General features: G+C 35.6%; 1 protein-coding gene across 1 annotated transcript; it reads left to right on the top strand.

The window, feature by feature from the left end:
* The first annotated feature begins 9,090 nt into the window (after window positions 1-9,090).
* On the top strand, window positions 9,091-13,456 carry LOC111367756 (aluminum-activated malate transporter 4-like). The gene is made up of 6 exons (XM_022988798.1): window positions 9,091-9,651; window positions 9,732-9,869; window positions 9,994-10,257; window positions 10,385-10,521; window positions 10,605-10,751; window positions 12,358-13,456. Exons 1-6 carry the CDS (start codon window positions 9,282-9,284, stop codon window positions 13,045-13,047), a joined length of 1,746 nt encoding a protein of 581 aa, XP_022844566.1. The 5' UTR covers window positions 9,091-9,281; the 3' UTR covers window positions 13,048-13,456.
* The last annotated feature ends 8,110 nt before the right edge of the window (window positions 13,457-21,566 follow it).

The following is a 21,566-nucleotide window of genomic DNA, read 5'->3' as shown; positions in this document are numbered from 1 at the left end:
CTTTAGCTAATTCATTCAACTCCCCATGAATTTCACAAAGCTCTTGAAAAAAAGTGTTAGATGTTACATATAAAGAGCCACTAACTTTCAATGTCATATCATAGAATGTTTTAAGAAACTTCACAAAAATTTGTGCTTCATCCCAATCAAATGGAGTGGGTGAACCATTTCTTTCATCGCCTCTTCTCTCTTCATCAAAGTACTTTGTGTAATTTGCATCACTTTCTAAAGCACCAAATGCTTTTCTAAATTTCATTGCAGTGTCTAACATCAAGTAGGTAGAATTCCATCTAGTAGTCACATCTAAACACAACAAAGCTCGAGACTCGATGTTAACCTCCTTGCAACTCTCCCTGAACCTTTTCAATCGTGCCGGGGAAGACCTAGTAAACCTTACAGCATTGCGAATTGATGAAATAGAACTACTAATTTCTTTTAGACCATCACAAACAATGAGATTGAGAATATGAGCACAATACCTCATATGAAGCATTTTTCCATCAAGAATTAGACCATGTTTAGTCTCCTGAAAACTCTCTTTCAATTTCGATATTGCAACATCATTAGATGAGGCGTTATCGACAGTCACACAAAAAATCTTTTTAATTCCCCAATCATGAAGACAAGAAATTAACTCCTTAGCCACCATATTACCCTTATGACTAGGGACTTGAATGAAGCTTATAATACATTTTTGAAGGATCCAATCATCATCAACCCAATGAGCAGTCAAACACATGTAACTAATATTTTGGATGGATGTCCAACAATCAGTAGTTAAACAAACCATAGTTTCTTCTTTTCATCAAGGTATAATTGATATATATCTTTTGCCACTGTAACTCTTGAAGGAAATTCAAATGTTGGAAAAAAATACTTTGTATATAATCGAAAACCTTCATCTTGTACATGTCTAAATGGTAACTCTGCCAATAAAAAGTACTTAGCAATCATTTCTCTAGTCCCTTTTTGAGTGAACTTAACAACTTGTCCAGAACTAGTAATGCCTTCTAAACATCATTTTTAGATTTAGTGTAATAACTCATAGTCTTTTGCTTTTTCTCTGGAACCCTATATGAATATTTCTTACATAAGCACTCAATATGGTTTCGCAATGTACTAGTCCCTGCATTTTTGTTGCCATACTTGTAAAGTTGCCCACAGTAAATACACTCTGCCTTTTCATCATGCAGTTTAAAATGATCCCAAACATCAGATCTTTTACCTCCCTTTTTACCCTTAGTGGAATCTGGGTATTGATCAACTTCTACACTATCAACAGCTACATTTGGCTCAAGATAATTTTCTTCTTCAGAAAGGTCAACATGATCCATATTTGTGATTCTAACAATAGCAGATTAAAATATAGATATGTCAATATGTCAACAGGGGCTAAATCTTCCCCCTGAACAACAATAAACCAAGATACGCAGTATATAGCTGGCGTAGTTGAATTCCTGGATCATCCATAAGAAACAAAATTGAAGTAAAACAAACTAAAAATCGGAGGCGCATGTGTGTGATTTAAAAAAACATTATATTGTCTATGCATGTATATGGATATAAATAGCTAAGAAATTGAATTAATCAGTGTTTAATTTTTTCTGAAAGAATACTTGATTACCAAGTGGATATCAACTTGTGAACTTGGAAGCCCGCTAGAGTAGTAATTATTTTTTGTGAGCAGGAGGTTGCATTTAAATGTATACTAGTGAAATAGAACATTCTCCTGAGCAAAAAGTAGTTTCCAAATCCAATATGGTGGCTATTCTTATTTCTCTGCATAAACATGGTAACGACACCTTAGAAATAACCGTATCCAATCATTAAATGAAAACTAATTTCTCCAATTCATAACTCACAAATTACATGGCAAGAATAATCTATAATGGTCGTAATTTATTGACTTGGTTCTTTGAGGAAAAGGAAAGTTGGGCTATGTTAACGAGTCGAAAACACAGTGGAAATCCGAAATAGGACACTGATGATGCAATGGAGACGGATTGGAACCTATTCGGACTTGTGAAATTTCACAAATATCTATGAGATTACAATGAAAATCCGAGAGACTGAACAGGGGAAACAAGAGGTTACGAACTAGTATAAGCGTAAATCCCGAATATTTCCACAGAGAAACAGGCAATCAACAGAAGATGAGGATTCAACATAATTTCTATGTTTAGCTAACAAATTATCTCTAAAAACATGTAATCTAAAGGAAATACGATTATAAGCAACAACAGTAAGAAAAATTACCTTTGAAACCCCAAGAGAAAAGGAAAATAAAGATGAGCCAATATGGATCAAATCAGCAAAAATAATCTGCAAAATTCCAAGAAGAGAGTCAGCGGCGTCGGCGACTCGGCGGAGAGAGTCAAAGAGTGAGAGACGAAGAAACTTGGAAATTTGATTCTAGACTTTTAGGGCTTTGTAACTTTTGTTATCGTGTTTGCCTGTTTGGGTTTTATGACTTTATCTTTCCTCTTTTTTTTTCTTTTTTTTTTTTCTTTAATCCGTCGGATTGGGTCGGGTCATGTTTATGACTTTATGTGTTATTTATGGTCTTATAGCCCACTTAAAGTCTTAAAATTTAAAAAAAAAAATTATTTTTTAATTTTTTAATTTTTATATATTTTTTCGTCGGTCCGGTTTGGTTTTAAACCGAAATTAAAATTCTCAAACCTAAACCAAACCGTTTTGACCGGTTCGGTTTGGTTCAAAACCATTTCGTTGACCGGGTCCGCGTGGCACCAAACCGACGGTTTCTAAAATGCGGTTTCGGTTCGGTTTTCTGGTTTTGCGGTTTTTGCTTACAGCCCTATAAAGAACATATAAATATTTTTTAATTAAAATTGAAAAAATTAAGTTTTTTCATAAAGAAAAAATAATTAAAAAGGATTTTAAATAAAAAAATATTTATAATATGAACTATACAAATAAAAAATAAATAAATGAGGAAAAAATAAAAAATGAAAAAGAAATCTCTATACATCTTGCGATACTGTAATGAACCAAACGATTAGATTTCACCAAATATTTCGAATCTTTAACCAGTTTTGAAAAAGTCTATAATTTTGACGTTAATAAATATACAATAAATACAAAACTCGTGTAACACACGTGTTAAAGACTAGTAATACAAAAAAATGAATAAATTTTGCGGAATAATATAAATTACTTTATTGTCTTATAATATGTCAAATAAATTCAGACCACCAATGATACATATTAATAATAGGAATAATTCGAAGGAAGTGAAAATCAATACCAATTTTGTCTTTTTGTTTACCAAAAACGTTTGGGCAGCCATCAATTCCAATTAAAAGGAATTGAAAATGGTTAATTGCTATTTCATTTCAAAAACGTTTGATGTCTCAATCATTCACCATTCAATACAAACGTTTCTCCCATATTTTTATTCTTGTTTACACTATGTATTTATACATATGGCTGGTCATTTTAAACCATGAAGCGAATTATAAATTTAATTAATTTATGATTGTTATTATTGTCATTATTTTACCCTTGGTCCCTATAATTCGATTACCTAGCAAAATGATGAAATAACAATATAGGTCTCCAACTTTCTACTTACAAATCCTATTTTACTGTTCAACTAGCAATACCCCCCTACAATGTCATTACCACTGAACGTGATGGCAACAGAACAAGCTCAGGTCGAGTGGGTTCCCTTGACCCTCGGCCCTCAAGTAATTTCTGACCTTGTACCTCACCCCATTACCCATTTAAGGCGGGGCGTGGCCTTGCCCTTTTTTATTTTTTGATGATTCATTTGATTGTCCCTCCATTCATTAAAGTGAGGCAATAATATAGTTAGTAAAATTTTAATTAATTATTTATTTTTAAAAATTAAATTATTCGAATATATTTGGTAAACTAAGATTTTAATTGTTTATCATATTCGTTAGATAATCTTAGTTGTCATCTTTTATCAAAATTAAAGAAATTCTGTGGAGCTTTTCGTTTTAAGTATTGTACTCTTAAAAATATTAAAAATTAAATACATGAGGCAAAACCCCTCCGTCCTCTCCATGGGTAAAACCCCCTCATTTTTTTTTTTCTTTAATCCGTCGGATTGGGTCGAGTCGGGTTTATGACTTTATGTGTTATTTATGGTCTTATAGCCCACTTAAAGTCTTAAAATTTCAAAAAAAAAATTATTTTTTAATTTTTTAATTTTTATATATTTTTTCGTCGGTCCGGTTTGGTTTTAAACCGAAATTAAAATTCTCAAACCTAAACCAAACCGTTTTGACCGGTTCGGTTTGGTTCAAAACCATTTCGTTGACCGGGTCCGCGTGGCACCAAACCGACGGTTTCTAAAATGCGGTTTCGGTTCGGTTTTCTGGTTTTGCGGTTTTTGCTTACAGCCCTATAAAGAACATATAAATATTTTTTAATTAAAATTGAAAAAATTAAGTTTTTTCATAAAGAAAAAATAATTAAAAAGGATTTTAAATAAAAAAATATTTATAATATGAACTATACAAATAAAAAATAAATAAATGAGGAAAAAATAAAAAAATGAAAAAGAAATCTCTATACATCTTGCGATACTGTAATGAACCAAACGATTAGATTTCACCAAATATTTCGAATCTTTAACCAGTTTTGAAAAAGTCTATAATTTTGACGTTAATAAATATACAATAAATACAAAACTCGTGTAACACACGTGTTAAAGACTAGTAATACAAAAAAATGAATAAATTTTGCGGAATAATATAAATTACTTTATTGTCTTATAATATGTCAAATAAATTCAGACCACCAATGAAATATAAATTCATTGGATTTGAAAATAAAATTCTGATTGCAAATAAATTTTAAACTAAATGCTAAATATTAAAAGAAAATAAAATTTTTGATCCAGTGACACAGGCTTTATCAGCAGTCTCAACCTCCAACTCCATTCCATCAAGTTTTCGTAAAAATAATTTAGAATATGAAATGAGCATATAAATATACTCACTATAGATTTTATACTAATATTTTTACAATTTAATATAAAAAACAAGTAAAATACGCACATTCCATAATTTTATAGTGGAATAGAAACTTGACCGTCTCATTTTTATTTAGGTCATACCTATTCTTAATCTCCACTTAGAGTATTTAGCTCTATATCTGGATTTTGTGTAGATCTATAAAATAATATCCTATGGTATTACTCGTAATATCATTCTTTAATCTGGATCACATAATAGGACATAAAACACTTAAATTAAATTATTAAAAAATAAAAACAAGAAATCACTGGACATTTAGACAAATTATATCTAATTCGTTAAATTTCTTGTATACTTGAGCTACTTAAGACTAGAAATTCTTGCGAATGAATTTCAAATGCACTAAACAATATTTTCTTTTTCTTTCTTCTCTTTCCTCTTTTGTCCCTTTCTCACGTTTTCTCTCTCTTTCTCCCTCTTCTCCCCCACCCTTCTTTCTTTCTCTCTTTCTCCCTCTTCTCTAGGAATTTGTGTGAATTGAAGTGAACAACAAGAGGTATTTATATGTGTGATTATGATAATGACTTACCTAGAATTTTAATAGGACTATGGATTAGAATTTAAATTGATCTCTTAACAAACTTTATGAAAGAAAAATTTAAGGACATGTTCTCTTTGCCGTTTTCAGTTTTCGATTTTTCAAAACGGTGAAAACGCGTTCTCTTTCCCATTTTTGAAAACGCGTTTTCGAAAACAAAAAAAAATTATGAAGAAAACACAAAATGACTAAAATGTCGTTTTGGCTGTTTTGTGTACAAAACTCGTGAAAATTAGAAAATGCGGAAAACGACCCAAATTAAAAAATTTCCACCGTCTTCTTCAATTCCCATCCCCTTCACAGTCGTCGCCTTCTTCCTCCAAACTCCACCACCACCCGCCACCTAGACCACTGAACTCCACCATCAGTCGAACCCCCTCACCTCCCCCCAGTGGTGACGCTACACTTGGGCACTTCAAAAACTGTGGACCGCTCGAATTTTTTGCACAAGCCACTGATTGCACCCATAAATTAATCAACTTCTGGGAGAAATTGGGGTTGACCCATGGCTGCACAAGGTGCGCCGGGTGAAGAGGAGTTCAACCCATGTGGTCCGCAACCATGGGTCGATTGGACGATGCCGGAATCTGCAAAAATCGGATTCTGTTGGACAGGCTTTGCGACCCCTAAAATTTCTGGGTTAAATTTAGATTTTTGAATCGTTGTTTGTGTTAAATTGGGGCCATGGTTGGGGTTGGTTTGTGGTGAGCAATCGATCGGTGGTGGGCTCCGATCAAGTTGGTGGCCGGAGGTGGAGTTTCTGGCAATTTTCAAATGTCCCAACAGCCTACTTTGTGGATTGATTTCTGCCAAATCAAGTTGAGTTATGGGGAGATGTTGGTTTGGAATTGAAGAGGAGGTTAAGGGCTTTCCGATGGTACAAATATCCGGTGGTCTTGGTGGCCAAAAATTGCCGGAAATTTGATCCATGATGGCTGTCGGTGAACGGTTATTTGGTGGTGGAGATGGTTTTCGAAATAGGCTTGGGGTTTGACCGACAGTAAATGCGTTTTCGACTTTTACGTTTTGAGAAACATTTTTTTAAAATGACCAAAAGAACGTGCTTTCAACAATTTCAAAACGGACACTCAAAATAAAATTCAAAACTCAAAACTCAACCACGAAGAGAACACCCCCATAAATATGTTAAAATTCTTAATTTATATAAACACCTTTATATAAAAAAAAAATCGATAATAATTTCATATATACCAAAATATTAAATTCTAATTTCGTTGAAACTCTTAGTTTCAAGGTATAAATACGTTAAAATTCTAAATTTATTTTATATATATATATATATATATATATATATATATATATATATATATATAATATTAACACAAAGTCCTAGAAAATATCAAAATGTGTATTTATGCCTCATAACATATTGTATATATGTTTGGGGTATTACAAAAATATTCCCACGAGGTGGCTATGTGCATACGTGAAAAGCATAATGTAGCGTAGCAACTTGTTTTTTCGCCTTAGGTATGGATCATCATTGACTTTGAATTATTCCATCTTATATTTTAAAAAAATAATTGCCACACTAGAAATTTGTAAAAAATTAATTTTTTTTTTCAGTAACTTATAATGTATAGTCTCGGGTGTTTGTCGAAGATTTAGTTATAAATTTTCAATAAATGCAAAATTAAATGATATTACGTTGTAAAAAATAATCGAGTATCCTAAATGTATTGAAAAGTTGTTAGTATGATAGTTATATAGAGACGAACTGTGTTTACGTATGCTTAGTAGAATTACAGATGTTTAATAATGTCAAGAAATAAAATAAGACCCCATAAAATTTTAATTAAAATTCTAAAGAGAAGTGGAAGTTTCTGTTTGTAAAGAAGCGATCAAACTACCGGAATTTTGTTATTTTGTAATTAGTTGATTTTGATTTTGACCTTTTTTTTTTTTCCGATTAAAGTGGAAAATTGCACTTAGGTTTCCAACTTTTACATATTTGCACTGGGTCTTCCTGCAATCTTAACATTTGAGTCTCGAACCTTTCAGTATTATAGTATTTGAGTCATGCTCACGATTTCTTTGTGTCTGTTGATGGTTACTTAAAGTTGAGTTTTGATTATAAAGACGATTGTATTTTTATTTTCAACTACAAGTATAAAATGCGAAAAACCAAAATTTTAAATAAGTTTCTCCATCTCCAATTTCACCAAAAAATTTCTAGTTATCCCAAGTATGGACATTTATATTAAGTAATTGAGATTAACTATTTAATCAAGAATCGAACGTGGATGAATAATATGTATTGGTTAAATATTGATAAAGAAAATTGATTTTCATAGTATGGGATTACTAGAAATTTTTTCCTATTCCACGTCTCCTTTCCCCACTCCAAAGGAACTAGGAGATTCGGAGGACAGATGTTAAAAAAATAAAAAATAAATAAAAATAATGATGATGGAGAGCTTGGGATTGGAGATATTGAATATATTGAATAGAAACAATGAAAGCTAAAAGATGATGCTACTTATAAAAAAAGGCATTTAGTTATTCTATTTATATTGTTCACTTATTTTATCTCAAACAATATTTCACAAGATTATCGAGGTGCATGATGCATCAAGTTCGATATTTTTGTTTTATTAAAATGTCAAGAAGTGTTTTTTCTCGATTCTTTGCATGAGTTATATATTCAATGTATAAAAAGTGCATAGTAAAAGATCTTGAAAATTTTAGCCACATATTAGAATGAAATTACAGCCTAATCATGTTAATAAAGAAGAATATTATTTGTTGATGACTAAAAATGATTTGACAAGATTAGATTAGCTTAAAAGGAAAAATTATTGAGCATCACTGAAATTGGATCAATGTTTACAAACATTTGAGAGTACTTGTTGATGTCTTCTTAGCTCTGTCTTAGGAGATCATTTGTCCCTATTTATAGGTTGAAAAATCACACTGCTTGGCCATCCAACGCTATTCTAGTTATAGAGTTGACTTGAAAATTGTGCCTTTGCTCAGAGTTTTGGTCCCTTGCTTAGTTGTTAAGGTCGGCCATTTAGGTAATCATGATGCCTACGCTACAATGTCATCGAATAATGATGGTTTGCGATTGGGTAATTATTACTTGTTTGTATAATTGGTAGAAAATTAGGCGCTAATGTAATTGCTGCGGTGTGCCATGGCAGAAGTGGTTGGTGGTGAGATGGGGTGGTGCAGTAATGATAGTAAATCATCAGGTTTCTATAGATTACGATGACCATGTGTCTGCTTTGATTTTTTTTCTCATAATGTCCAGTCTTAAGGTTAGTATATGGATAGTGTTTTGAAATATTTATTAGTAAAACGTGAGGTCGAACTCAACATGAAGAATCAAAGTGAGCATAATATTTTAGTGGGGACCAAATTGCAAAAAAAAATTGATCTTGGTACTTAGATGTAAGGAAAAATTTAGATAGTGGACCAATTGACATAATAACAAAAATATGATAACCTACGTATAATTTTGCTTGAATCTTTAGGAAGGAACCAACGAAGTTCCAGCCATACCTTCTCCTAATAGGCTAATAAATCTTTCTAGTTGGATTAACCCAAAATCTTTACATATTCAACTTATAAATTCCAATAACTCGATCCAGATATCTGACAAATTTTCACAACTTTCAGGCAATGATTTGGACTTTAGATCGCAAACCCACTTTTAATGTTCCTTATTTTTGATATTCCAAGAAATTATTATGGCAGCCAATTTTGGATCTTTAAGACAAAGTTTTGTCGAGAGAGGGAGAGAAAAATTGCTGTCCAGAAAATATAATTCCGACGTAGAATTTGATGCATCCTATAATGGACATGAAGGTTGTTTACATTGGTTGTTTCGATCGGCCCAGGAAAAATTTTCTAGATGGTGTAGCAATGTTCAAGAAACTGCGGCCAAGGCTTATAAGATGGGTCGTTCCGATCCAAGAAAAGTGGTGTTTGCAGCTAAAGTCGCCTCTGCTCTTTCGCTTGTTTCAATCCTTATTTTCCTCAAAGAACCCCTTCCTTATATTGGCAAACACTCCATCTGGGCCATCCTTACTGTTGTTGTCGTGTTCGAGTTCAGCATAGGTATTTATTGATTTTATTTCAAATATTTCAAATCCCCAATTTTTTATGTAATTTGCTCATTTTCTTGACTTTTTTAACAGGAGCTACGCTGAACAAAGGACTTAATCGCGCACTGGGGACAATATCGGCTGGAGCACTGGCTCTGGGCATTGCTGAATTGTCATTAATGGTGGGGAAATTTCAAGAAGTTGTGATCGTGATCAGCATTTTTATTGCTGGTATAAATTGTATCAATTACTGATGAGTAACTAAAGTTGTGTTCGTTTGACCCTTTTTTTTTTTTTTTTTTCCCTTAGTTTTGAATTTGGAAACTGGAATTGATTAGGTTTCATTATCTTTTAGGTTTTTTTGCAAGTTATTTGAAGTTGCACCCTGCGATGAAGCAATACGAATATGGATTTAGAGTCTTCTTGTTGACATTTTGTATTGTACTCGTATCTGGCACTTCAGATTTTGTGCAAACAGCTGTTTCTAGACTACTTCTAATTGCACTTGGAGCTGGTATTTGTTTACTTATTAATTTATGTGTTTATCCCATTTGGGCTGGCGAGGATCTGCATAAATTGGTGGTGAAAAATTTTAAGGGCGTCGCCACTTCGTTGGAAGGTGAGGATTTTGTTGTGCTCTTATAGCATCTAAATGCTTTTTGTTATGTTTGTAATCAAATATTTGTTGCTATTTCCTATTTGTGCAATGGAAATATGTCGAGTAACATTTTGTGCCTTTTATATAGGTTGCGTCAATATGTATTTGCAATGTTCTGCGTATGACAGAATACCCTCGAAAATTCTCGTCTATCAGGCTTCTGATGATCCATTGTACACTGGATATAGAGCTGCAGTAGAGTCTACAAGCCAAGAGGATTCTCTGGTACATTTTTATATTTCGGTACTTAGGTCCGTTCAGCCAAAGATTTTCATTCTCATAAGGGATTCAATGTTATATTTTTTCAGCTGGGTTTTGCCATATGGGAACCACCTCATGGCCGTTACAAAATGTTCAATTATCCCTGGAGTGAATACGTCAAAGTTAGTGGTGCACTAAGGCACTGTGCATTTATGGTTATGGCTATGCACGGAAGTATCCTTTCCCATATACAGGTATTTCAGCAGATCATTACTGTCATACAGTTACATACTTTTTCCTCAAGGTCTAGATTATCCTTTCATCCTTGTTTTAGCAATACGAACTAGATGAGTAAACCAACTTTAGGGTGCTAAACCTCAGTTCAGTTTATCTGCCAAGCATTATACAGAGCTCAATTTTGGCCTCTTCTCTCTCTCTCTCTCTCATTATTATTTTTTAAACTTTATCTTTTGAAAGATCTGAAAGGTGCTCTGCCTAAGTCAAATTCTAATCACTTTTGAATTTGGATGCTTTTTCTAATTATCGAGCCAAGCTCCTTACCCCATTTTAAGAACCTCAGTTCATTTTACTGTTATGGTTTGCTAAACAGGTTAAAGGGTCAAATAAAGCAATCATGATCAGATTGCCGTAAATTTTGGTTATCCCCATCAATCTCCTTGTAGTTGCACACAATTTGCATTGGTTATGTTGTTTTATCATAGAAAATTAGGAGGCTTGATCTTTATGATGCTCAGTTTATTGCTTTATCATTTAATATTTGATTCTGGCTTGATTAAGTTGCTTGGTAAAAAAAGGCACATTATGGTAAGGATGATATGAACCATATGTCCAGATTTTTCTGTAGATATTATATTAGTTTAAACTGTGTTGGTGAAAAGGGGATAAAATAAATGTTAGTTGAATTATTAAATCTCGATCTTCTTTCTCCCACAATAAATGGAAGTCTTTAGACAGTCTCATCTACAGATAAAAAATCAAAGCTTATGTGGGGGTGTCATTGCAGCCCCAAGGGGGGATTATGAGTACAGCATTCTAGTCTGTGTACATTATAGATAAAATTCTGGTGATAAACTTAAGTTGACATGGGAAACTGAGAAATATAGCGAGATTGAGTTCCGGTCACTCTTTTGGCTCTCAATGTCATTTCTCATGGCAAACTTATATTCTTTTGATTTTGTATTTCTTTTCCGAACTTAGGAGTACAAGTAATTACAATTGTGAACCCTCCGCAACCTAATTAACCAAAAACCGGTCAATATTCAGACTGCACTTTTGGCCACTGAAAATTTCCACTTAACTGCCAATCCCTATCTGATTGTTGATTACGACTAGGTTCTATCCCAGTTTTGTTTTCTTGCAGACTTGAATGAGTTTATAAGCCTCCAGTTCCTGATGTTTTAACAGTCTTCTAGTTCTAAGGAAATAAAGTTTCGTTCTTGGTGAACATCTGATTAATTGATGACAACTCTTATTCTTAAATGGTCTTTTGTGAGTCCAAAATAGGTTGAATGGTCCTCTGGTGTTATTTTCTCTCATTTTTATTTTTTTTGGATGGTGGGTGGGTCCCGTAAAGCTACCTTACCTCCTAACCAAAGATACACTGGCTATAATATGATGATTTAGTTTGAGTCCACAACTAAGCAAGCGAATTCGTTACTTTCATGTTTATAGAAAACAATTCAATGACAGAGAAATGGCATTTAAAAAAATGCTTGAAAAAACGTTTTAAGGTCATACGATTTGTAATTAGCTTAGAATGCTTACATAGCCATTTGCTCAATAGAAAAAATAATAACCTGTAGCTACTGAATTATGCTCTCTTAAATTTTGTGTTTGTAGGCACCATTTGAACTACGACAGGTTTTTAAGAATGAGATTCAGAGGGTTGGAAATGAAGGTGCTAAAGTGTTACGAGTGCTTGGAGAAAAAGTACAAAAGATGGAAAAACTAGCCCCGGGAGACTTCCTCCAGGATGTTCATGCTGCTGCTGAGGATTTGCAACTGAAGATTGATGAAAAATCTTATCTTTTGGTAAATGCAGAGAGCTGGGAAAGTGTAAAACGGCCTGGGAAATTTAAAGACCCTGAGCACCTTCAAGATCTCAAGGATAACGAAAGCAAACCATTAGTGATAAATTCCCTTAGTGCAATCAATCTGAAATCAACCTACTCTTTTAAAAACTACGATCTGCAGAATCCAAACATGAGCACCAATCTCTCTGTTTCTCAATGGGGTTCCGGAGAAGATATGCTCAAACACCAAACATTGTGGCCATCAAGGCTTTCACTTATTGGCGATACCATTCTCAACGAGCGTGAAGTACGAACATATGAAAGTGCAATTGCATTGTCACTCTCAACATTTACATCTCTGTTGATTGAGTTTGTGGCTAGGCTTCAGAATCTCGTGGAGTCATTTGAAGTACTCAGTGAGAAAGCAAAATTCAAGGACCCCATAATTTCGACCGAAACAAAAGTAGAACCTGGTTGTTGGGACTCGTTTCTCAAGCGAATATGCTGCAAGGATTAATGTAGCCGTCTTCTATTCGTCTAAATGTTATTATTTTGACTCTTGTTCCGTGTTGTCAAATCTTTAAGGTGGCCGTTGAAGATACATATGACATATTTGGTAGGAAGGATTTGACAGTATTTGATAGTGTCAGAAGAGGAAAATAAGCTAAACTCTGTTCATTGTAACAAAATTCTATGTGCATACCAAATACATGCATGTAGGATTTTATTAAGTTAGTGGTTTGTCTTGTTAGACGAAACTGAGGGGGGTTGTTTTGTATGTAGGTGGCTAACAGTTCTCAAAATAATGTGTTAATATGAATGATCAAGGCACTTGATTTTTGCTCAAGGAGTGGGTGTTTTGTATGTAGGTGGCTAACTGTTCTCAAAATAATGTGTTAATATGAATGATCAAGGCATTTGATTTTTGCTCAAGTAGTGATGGCAATTTGTCCCGCCCTAGTGTCGCCCCGTCTCGAATGGGGCAAAAAAACCCGTCTCGTTGTGGGGCATGGGGCGGGGCGTAAATGGTCGCCCCGTCGCAGGGCGGTCCTCGCCCCGCCCCGTGAAGTAAAAGTAAAAAAAAAAAAAAAATTAAAAATAATTTTATTTCTAGACAATTCATCCGTTAAAAAATCATTTTTAAATTTGTATTTTATTATTTAAAAATAACATAATTCAAAACTTTCAAAATGTAAAAAATAAAAATAAAAATTAAACAGGGCAACAAACGGGACAAAAAGTTGCCCTGTCCCCGCCCCGCTCCGTCTAAGGCAGGGCGGGGCACGGGGCAGGGTGAGGTTTTGGCCAAACGGGGTGGGGCGGGATGGGGATACCCTGCCCCAAACCCGCCCCGTTGCCATCACTATGCTCAAGGAGTGAAATTAGTGTTTTGGAGGATTGACATCAAGAAAGAACAAAGAAAATGTTCAGAATGAGTGGATTTATATATTTGTATATTTTTTGTTTGTATGTTGATAAAATAATCTGAAGAAAGTCATTTTGTTTATAAGTCGATTTCAAAACAGGCCTGTGATGTGTTCGGCTTGCCAGAAAAACTGGGTTGTGCTGGGTTTGGGTCCCACCATGGCCTGAGTTTTTCATTAGAGGACAAAAAACTCAGCGAAGCTTGAAGCGGACATCTCGGTTTTTCAAAAACGTGTTTTAAGTTAATGCTCATGGAATACACCGCACAAGAAATATGTATCTGCAAGAAAAGTATTGTTCAAAATAAAGTAAATAAATAAAAATTCTGAAATACTCGTATAGTATGATTACCATAAGAGTGGCGGGCGATAGAGAATGATCTCGAGCACTTAACTTCCCATCTCTCTTTGTTCTTTCTAAATTTGCATAGCGGTCTTCATGACAGATTTTGCGCACCCGTGTACCCAATCATCAAAAGCGTTGTAATATCACCTTCATCTTCTTCAAATGGTAGTATTTTCGCAACACTAGACTTCGAAGTTTGGGGAAGTATTGCACCTATATAGGACGTTTCAATGTCATGGTCACTGTGACCACCACAATTGAACAAGAAATTTATGTATGCCAATTCAAGATTGTGTGCCATTAAATTATTAAGAATGGATAACAGGAGATGTACAGAGTTTGTTTTGGTTCAGTAGGATAGTTCTTGGAACTCGTTTATATTTAATTTTTACACTTGCAGCGTCCACGAACACAAAATTACCTGTCCTCTGCAGCATACGTAAAAATTACTCCTATGTGTTGAATAGTAAAGACACTTTTATTGACCATAAAAGGATAAGCCACTTTCTTAATTGCCAAGCAAGAAAGATACATGCATGCAAGTGGTGGTGGTGACAAAATTGAAGTTTCCAACTAATGATAGCCACATTTTTTGACTAAATTGATAAGGTTGTTGATATCTTAATTGGTAAGAAAGACTCCATGCATGCATACAAGTGAGGATGAGAAATTCAAGTTTTCTTTCTCCATTTACTTGAAAGGCAAATGTGTAGAGAATTCTAGCAAACGAAGGTGGTAGAACTTTGACTCTTCCAAGCAATTATGGAGGTTAAAATTCACTATAAATATGGGCAAGAGTTTGAGAGAAAATGGTGTGTCATATGGAGAGGAAAAATTAATAGAGAAAATTGTAAGGTGAAGAGGAGAGAAAATTTATTGTTTTTCTCCTAAGTTCTTTTTTTCTACTTGTTTTCTCCTATTACAAGAGAGATTATTCGTCGTTATCTCCTTGTATTTAGAGAGATTGTTGTAATTCTCCTACTATAGTGAATCCTCCCATACTTGCCCGTGGACGTAGCCTAAATTGGGTGAACCACGTAAATACCTGTGTCCATTTTTAGCTGTGTTTTCTCAATTCCATTATTTGTCAACCAAACTCGACCCACGTGTTTTCTCCCCAACAGTGGTATCAGAGCAAGGTTCTGTGTAGGGTCGTTGTTCAATCATAGTATTGGTGAAAAATGGCGACAAAATATGAGATTGAAAAGTTCAACGAGAACAATTTTTCATTATGGAAAATGAGAATAAAAGCAGTTTTGAGAAAAGATAACTGCTTGGCGGCAATTGGACAAAGGCCTATGAAAATTATTGACGATACTAAGTGGAATGAGATGGATAGCAATGCAGTTGCTAATCTGCACCTTGCACTAGCAGATGGAGTATTGTCAAGTGTGACAGAGAAAAAGACGGCCAAAGAGATATGGGATACGCTGACAAAGCTGTACGAGGCCAAATCATTACACAACAAAATCTTCTTAAAGAGAAAACTTTACACCCTTAGGATGATGGAGTCAACTACGATGACAGACCACATCAACACCCTCAACACTCTATTTTCACAACTCACATCAATGGAGCATAATATAGAGACTGGTGAACGTGCTGAAATCTTACTTCAAAGTCTACCAGATTCGTATGATCAACTCATCATCAACTTAACCAACAATCTTGTAACTCTAGTCTTCGATGATATTGCAGCTGCTGTTCTTGAAGAGGAAAGGAGGCGCAAGAACAAGGAGGACAGATTGACAAGTTCGAATCAGGCAGAAGCTTTAACGATGATGAGAGGGAGATCAACGGAGCCAGAAAAATGCCAAGTGTCATTACTGTGGCAAGAAAGGGCACTTAAAAAGGGATTGTTGGAGTCTCAAGAAGAATGAAGAAGCTAAAGGAAAAGGTCCTGAGATATCAAAAGCTCAGGGTTGTGTAGCAAGTACCTTAGATGATGGTGAAATTTTATACAGCGAGGCAACAACAGTTGTTGAAGGTAGAAAGAAATATTCTAATGTTTGGCTTATGGATTCAGGAGCTACATGGCACATGACACCAATAAGGGAATGGTTTCATCAATACGAAACTATCCCAGGAGGATCTGTGTTTATAGGAAATGATCATGACTTGGAGATCGCTGGTATTGGTACCATCAAATTGAAAATGTATGATGGTACAGTTAGTACTATCCAGGAGGTATGGCACGTAAAAGGCCTAAATAAAATTTATTGTCTCTAGGACAATTGGACAGCATTGGATGCAAGACCCATATATAAGATGGGATCATGAAAATAGTTAAAGGCGCGCTTGTGGTGATGAAAGCGGAAAAGATAGCTGCAAATTTGTACATGCTTAAAGGAGAGACACTACAAGAAGGAGAAGCATTTGTCGCATCGACAGGTTCAGTAGAAGAATTAACGATGATGTGGCATCGCAAACTTGCTCACATGTCGGAACGCGGTTTGAAAATTCTCTCAGAACAAAAGCTTCTTCCAGGGCTCAAAAAGGTTTCATTACCCTTTTGTGAGCATTGTGTTACTAGTAAGCAACACAGATTGAAATTCAGCAGTTCCACTGCTAGAAGTAAAGCTATCTTGGAGCTGGTCCATTCCGATGTTTGGCAAGCACCGGTTATATCCCTAGGAGGTGCAAGATACTTTGTATCTTTTATTGATGATTACTCCAGGAGATGTTGGGTGTATCCAATCAAAAGGAAGGCAGACATTTTTGCAGTCTTCAAAATATTCAAAGCGCGTGTGGAGCTTGAATCTGAAAACAAGATCAAGTGTCTGAGGACTGATAATGGAGGAGAATATACCGGTGATGAATTTGATAACTTCTGTCAACAAGAAGGTATCAAGAGGCAGTTCACTGTGGCATACACTCCATAGCAAAATGGAGTGGCAGAGCGGACGATCAGAACATTGTTAGAAAGAACAAGGGCAATGTTGAGAACTGCGGGGTTAGCCAAGTCATTTTGGGCAGAAGCAGTCAAAACCGCCTGTTATGTGATCAATCGGTCGCCATCAACCGCAATTGATCTGAAGACGCCTATGGAAATGTGGACTGGTAAACCAACTGATTATTCTCACTTACATGTGTTTGGAAGTCCTGTGTATGTTATGTACAACACCCAAGAAACATCAAAGTTAGATCCAAAATCCAGAAAATGTATTTTCTTAGGGTATGCTGATAGAGTGAAGGGGTACCGCCTGTGGGATCCCACTGCCCACAAGGTGATAATCAGCAGAGATGTCATATTTGCGGAAGGCAAAATGCAGGAAAAAGAAAATGATAGCACTTCAAAAGAAAAACCAGAGACTACTACAGTTGAAGTTGGAGACGAACGAGAAGTTATAGATACTTCTGAAGCAACACTAGAGCACGAAGAACAAGCTGAATCTAGTGCTCCAGATGTTTGACGATCAACACAGGAGAAAAGAAAACTGGCTTGGCACTCAGATTACATTATGGAAGGTAATGTTGCATACTGCTTACTGACAGAAGATAGAGAGCCATCAACTTTCCACGAGGCTGTAAATAGCCAAGAAGTTTCTCAGTGGATGGCTGAAATGCAAGAAGAAATTGAAGCTCTTCATAAGAACAAGACGTGGAATCTTGTTTCACTACCACAAGGAAGGAAGGCCATTGGGAATAAATGGGTATATAAGATCAAACGAGATGGCAATGATCAAGTGAAGCGGTATCGTGCGAGACTGGTGGTGAAGGGATATGCTCAGAAAGAAGGCATTGAATCACAACAATTCGAGTAGTCCTGGCGATGTGTGCTACATTTGACTTACACCTGGAGCAGTTAGATGTGAAAACTGCATTTCTTCATGGAGAACTTGAAGAAGAAATTTATATGCTCCAACCAGAAGGTTTTGAAGAAAAAGAAAAAGAGAACTTGGTTTACAGGTTGAACAAATCTCTTTACGGTCTCAAACAGGAGCTGAGATGTTGGTATAAGAGATTTGATTCCTTCATCATGAGCCTTAAATACAACAGACTCTGTTCAGATCCGTGTGCATATTACATGAGATTTGGTGATAATGATTTCATTATCTTGCTGTTGTATGTTGACGACATGTTGGTAGCAGGCCCCAACAAAGATCGTATTGAAAACCTGAAGGCTCAATTGGCTAGGGAGTTTGATATGAAGGACTTGGGACCGGCAAACAAGATTCTAGGGATGCAAATTTACCTAGATAGAAATAATAGAAAGATTTGGCTTAGTCAGAAAAACTACTTGAAGAAAATCTTGCGTCGTTTCAATATGCAAGATTGTAAGCCAATTTCTACCCCTCTTCCTATTAATTTCAAGTTATCCTCAAGTATGAGTCCTAGCAGCAAAGCAGAGAGGATGGAGATGTCTCGAGTGCCGTATGCATCAGCAGTGGGTAGTTTGATGTTTGCTATGATCTGTACAAGACCAGACATTGCACAAGCAGTGGGAGCGATCAGTCGATACATGGCAAATCCTGGTAAAGAGCATTGGAATATTGTAAAGAGGATCCTGAGATATGTCAAGGGTGCCTCAAATGCTACATTATGTTATGGAGGATCAGATTTTATTGTCAGAGGCTATGTTGATTCAGATTATGCAGGTGATCTTGATAAAAGCAAGTCCACCACAGGATATGTGTTTACTCTTGCTGGAGGAGCTGTAAGCTGGGTTTTGAAACTGCAGTCTATCGTGGCTACTTCCACGACGGAGGCAGAATATGTGGCAGCTACACAAGCTAGCAAAGAGACAATCTGGTTGCAAATGTTAATGGACGAGCTCGGACACAAACAAGAGAAGATTGCTCTATTTTGTGATAGTCAGAGCGCTTTGCATTTGGCAAAGAATCCAGCATTTCATCAGAGGACAAAGCATATTCGAGTTCAATATCACTTTGTTCGAGAAAAGGTGGAGGAAGGAAGTGTGGATATACAGAAAATCCATACAGCTGACAACCTAGCTGATATGTTGACAAAGCCAATTGGAACTGACAAGTTTACATGGTGTCGATCTTCCATTGGCCTAGCAAAAACGTAAGTAGCATGGAAATGACAAGTGTGGGAAGGATTGGAGTGGTCAACAAAAGTGACTTTAAGTGGGAAAAATGTTGAATAGTAAAGACACTTTTATTGACCATAAAAGGATAAGCCACTTTCTTAATTGCCAAGCAAGAAAGATACATGCATGCAAGTGGTGGTGGTGGCAAAATTGAAGTTTCCAACTAATGATAGCCACATTTTTTGACTAAATTGATAAGGTTGTTGATATCTTAATTAGTAAGAAAGACTCCATGCATGCATACAAATGAGGATGAGAAATTCAAGTTTTCTTTCTCCATTTACTTGAAAGGCAAATGTGTAGAGAATTCTAACAAATGAAGGTGGTAGAACTTTGACTCTTCCAAGAAATTATGGAGGTTAAAATTCACTATAAATATGGGCAAGAGTTTGAGATAAAAGGGTGTGTCATATGGAGAGGAAAAATTAAGAGAGAAAATTGTAAGGTGAAGAGAAGAGAAGAGAGAAAATTTATTGTTTTTCTTCTAAGTTCTTTTTTTCTACTTGTTTTCTCCTATTACAAGAGAGATTATTCGTCGTTATCTCCTTGTTTTTAGAGAGATTGTTGTAATTCTCCTACTATAGAGAATCCTCCCATACTTTCCCGTCGACGTAGTCTAAATTGGGTGAACCACGTAAATACCTGTGTCCATTTTTAGCTGTGTTTTCTCAATTCCATTATTTGTCAACCAAACTCGACCCACGCGTTTTCTCCCCAACACTATGAGTGTAAGAAAAATATCAAAATCTTCAGTGTTAATCTTTTTCAATACCAGTGGCAAACCCACCATTGCAAAAGGTCCTTAAATCTTTCTGTGAAATGTTTTGCTGCTAGCTCAGAAGCTCTAAATGATGATAATTTTCCACAACAAGATCAAGAATTGAGTAAAGTAAGTTTCTTTCTCTGTAAACACTTTCTTGACAGTTAATTGTTTTTCGTTTACTCTGTGTTTTTCATTGCTTTAAGACAAAGGATTAGTGGTAGAAATGAAGGTTCTTGTGATGAAAAAAGTCTTAAAGAAAACCCCATTTCGATATTTAATTTTTTGAAGCAAATTGGTTGAAGCCCATTTGGGACACCCTCTTTTCCTTATCAGGAAATAGGCTTAATCCTGAAAAGCTCTTTTTATCCTACCTTTACCCTACCCGCCGGGGCTATCAACTACTCCGCCATCTCTCCAAAAGACATTGATAGAGTAAATAAATTTGTCTTTTCTTGAAATCTCTCTTCTGATTCAAAATTGTGGTGTAAAGTGTCATTGCCTGTTCCGGTCACGAAAAAAATGAAATAAATCGATTTTTTTTCTGTTCAAGAATGAAATCTTATTAAAATTGTCCATACCCTATTCATCCTTCGGAACCCCCCTTTTTTAAATAAAGGAGGGTCGACAACTCCGCATTTATTAAATAAACGCCTCACGAGTGGTAGAGGAAAAACCATGGTTACATCACAAGTCAAGATGGCAGAGAGGATCGGCGGGAAGAATGAAGTTCCAAGTTAGAACACTCGCATCCTCCTTAGCAAGGAGATCCGTTGCCATATTCACTTCTCAAAAGATATGGGACACTCGCTCATCCAACTTACCAATCAAACCTTTGACATCCTACCAAACATCATGTAAACACCACATAGAACATCTGCCCTTCATCACCCATTGCACTACCAAAAGTGAGTCAGATTCCACCATAATCCCATAAAATCCCAAATAATGACATAACCGCAGACCATCTCTAAGAGCATAAACCTGAGCACTCCCATTCGAAGACCAGCCATAGTGGTGTAAAAAACCAGCTAGAAATTTTCCTTGGAAGTCATCATCAGTTCTCTACACCCAGCTTTTCATGGGTTTCCTCTAGAACTCCATCAACATTTAATTTAAAACCATAATGCAAAGGTTTTCTTTCCCAAGAAATAGGATTTACCTGAATAGATTTTGTGGGTGCAACATGACAATTAAGTGCGATTAGGCAACGTTCATCATCATACGACAACCTTTGAACCCTTCGAAATAAGACCCGCACTATATAATCAAAATCACCCTTCACCATTGGATAGAGGCTCCCTCCATTCTACATCAGACTTTCCGTAGAGCCCTAGAGATTATGATAGGAGTGATACCCCCTAGTATCTCAAGCTGTGTCGAAGTTGAGGAATGAGACCACCAAACTTGCATCATGCCCTTCAAAGAGACCACATGTGGTAAACACAAATTA

The sequence above is a fragment of the Olea europaea genome, chromosome 18, assembly GCF_002742605.1.
Source record: "Olea europaea var. sylvestris chromosome 18, O_europaea_v1, whole genome shotgun sequence".
NCBI classification, from domain to species: Eukaryota; Viridiplantae; Streptophyta; class Magnoliopsida; order Lamiales; family Oleaceae; genus Olea; species Olea europaea.
Note: the sequence above shows the minus strand (reverse complement) of the source record. Positions and strands in the feature narration are given on the sequence as shown.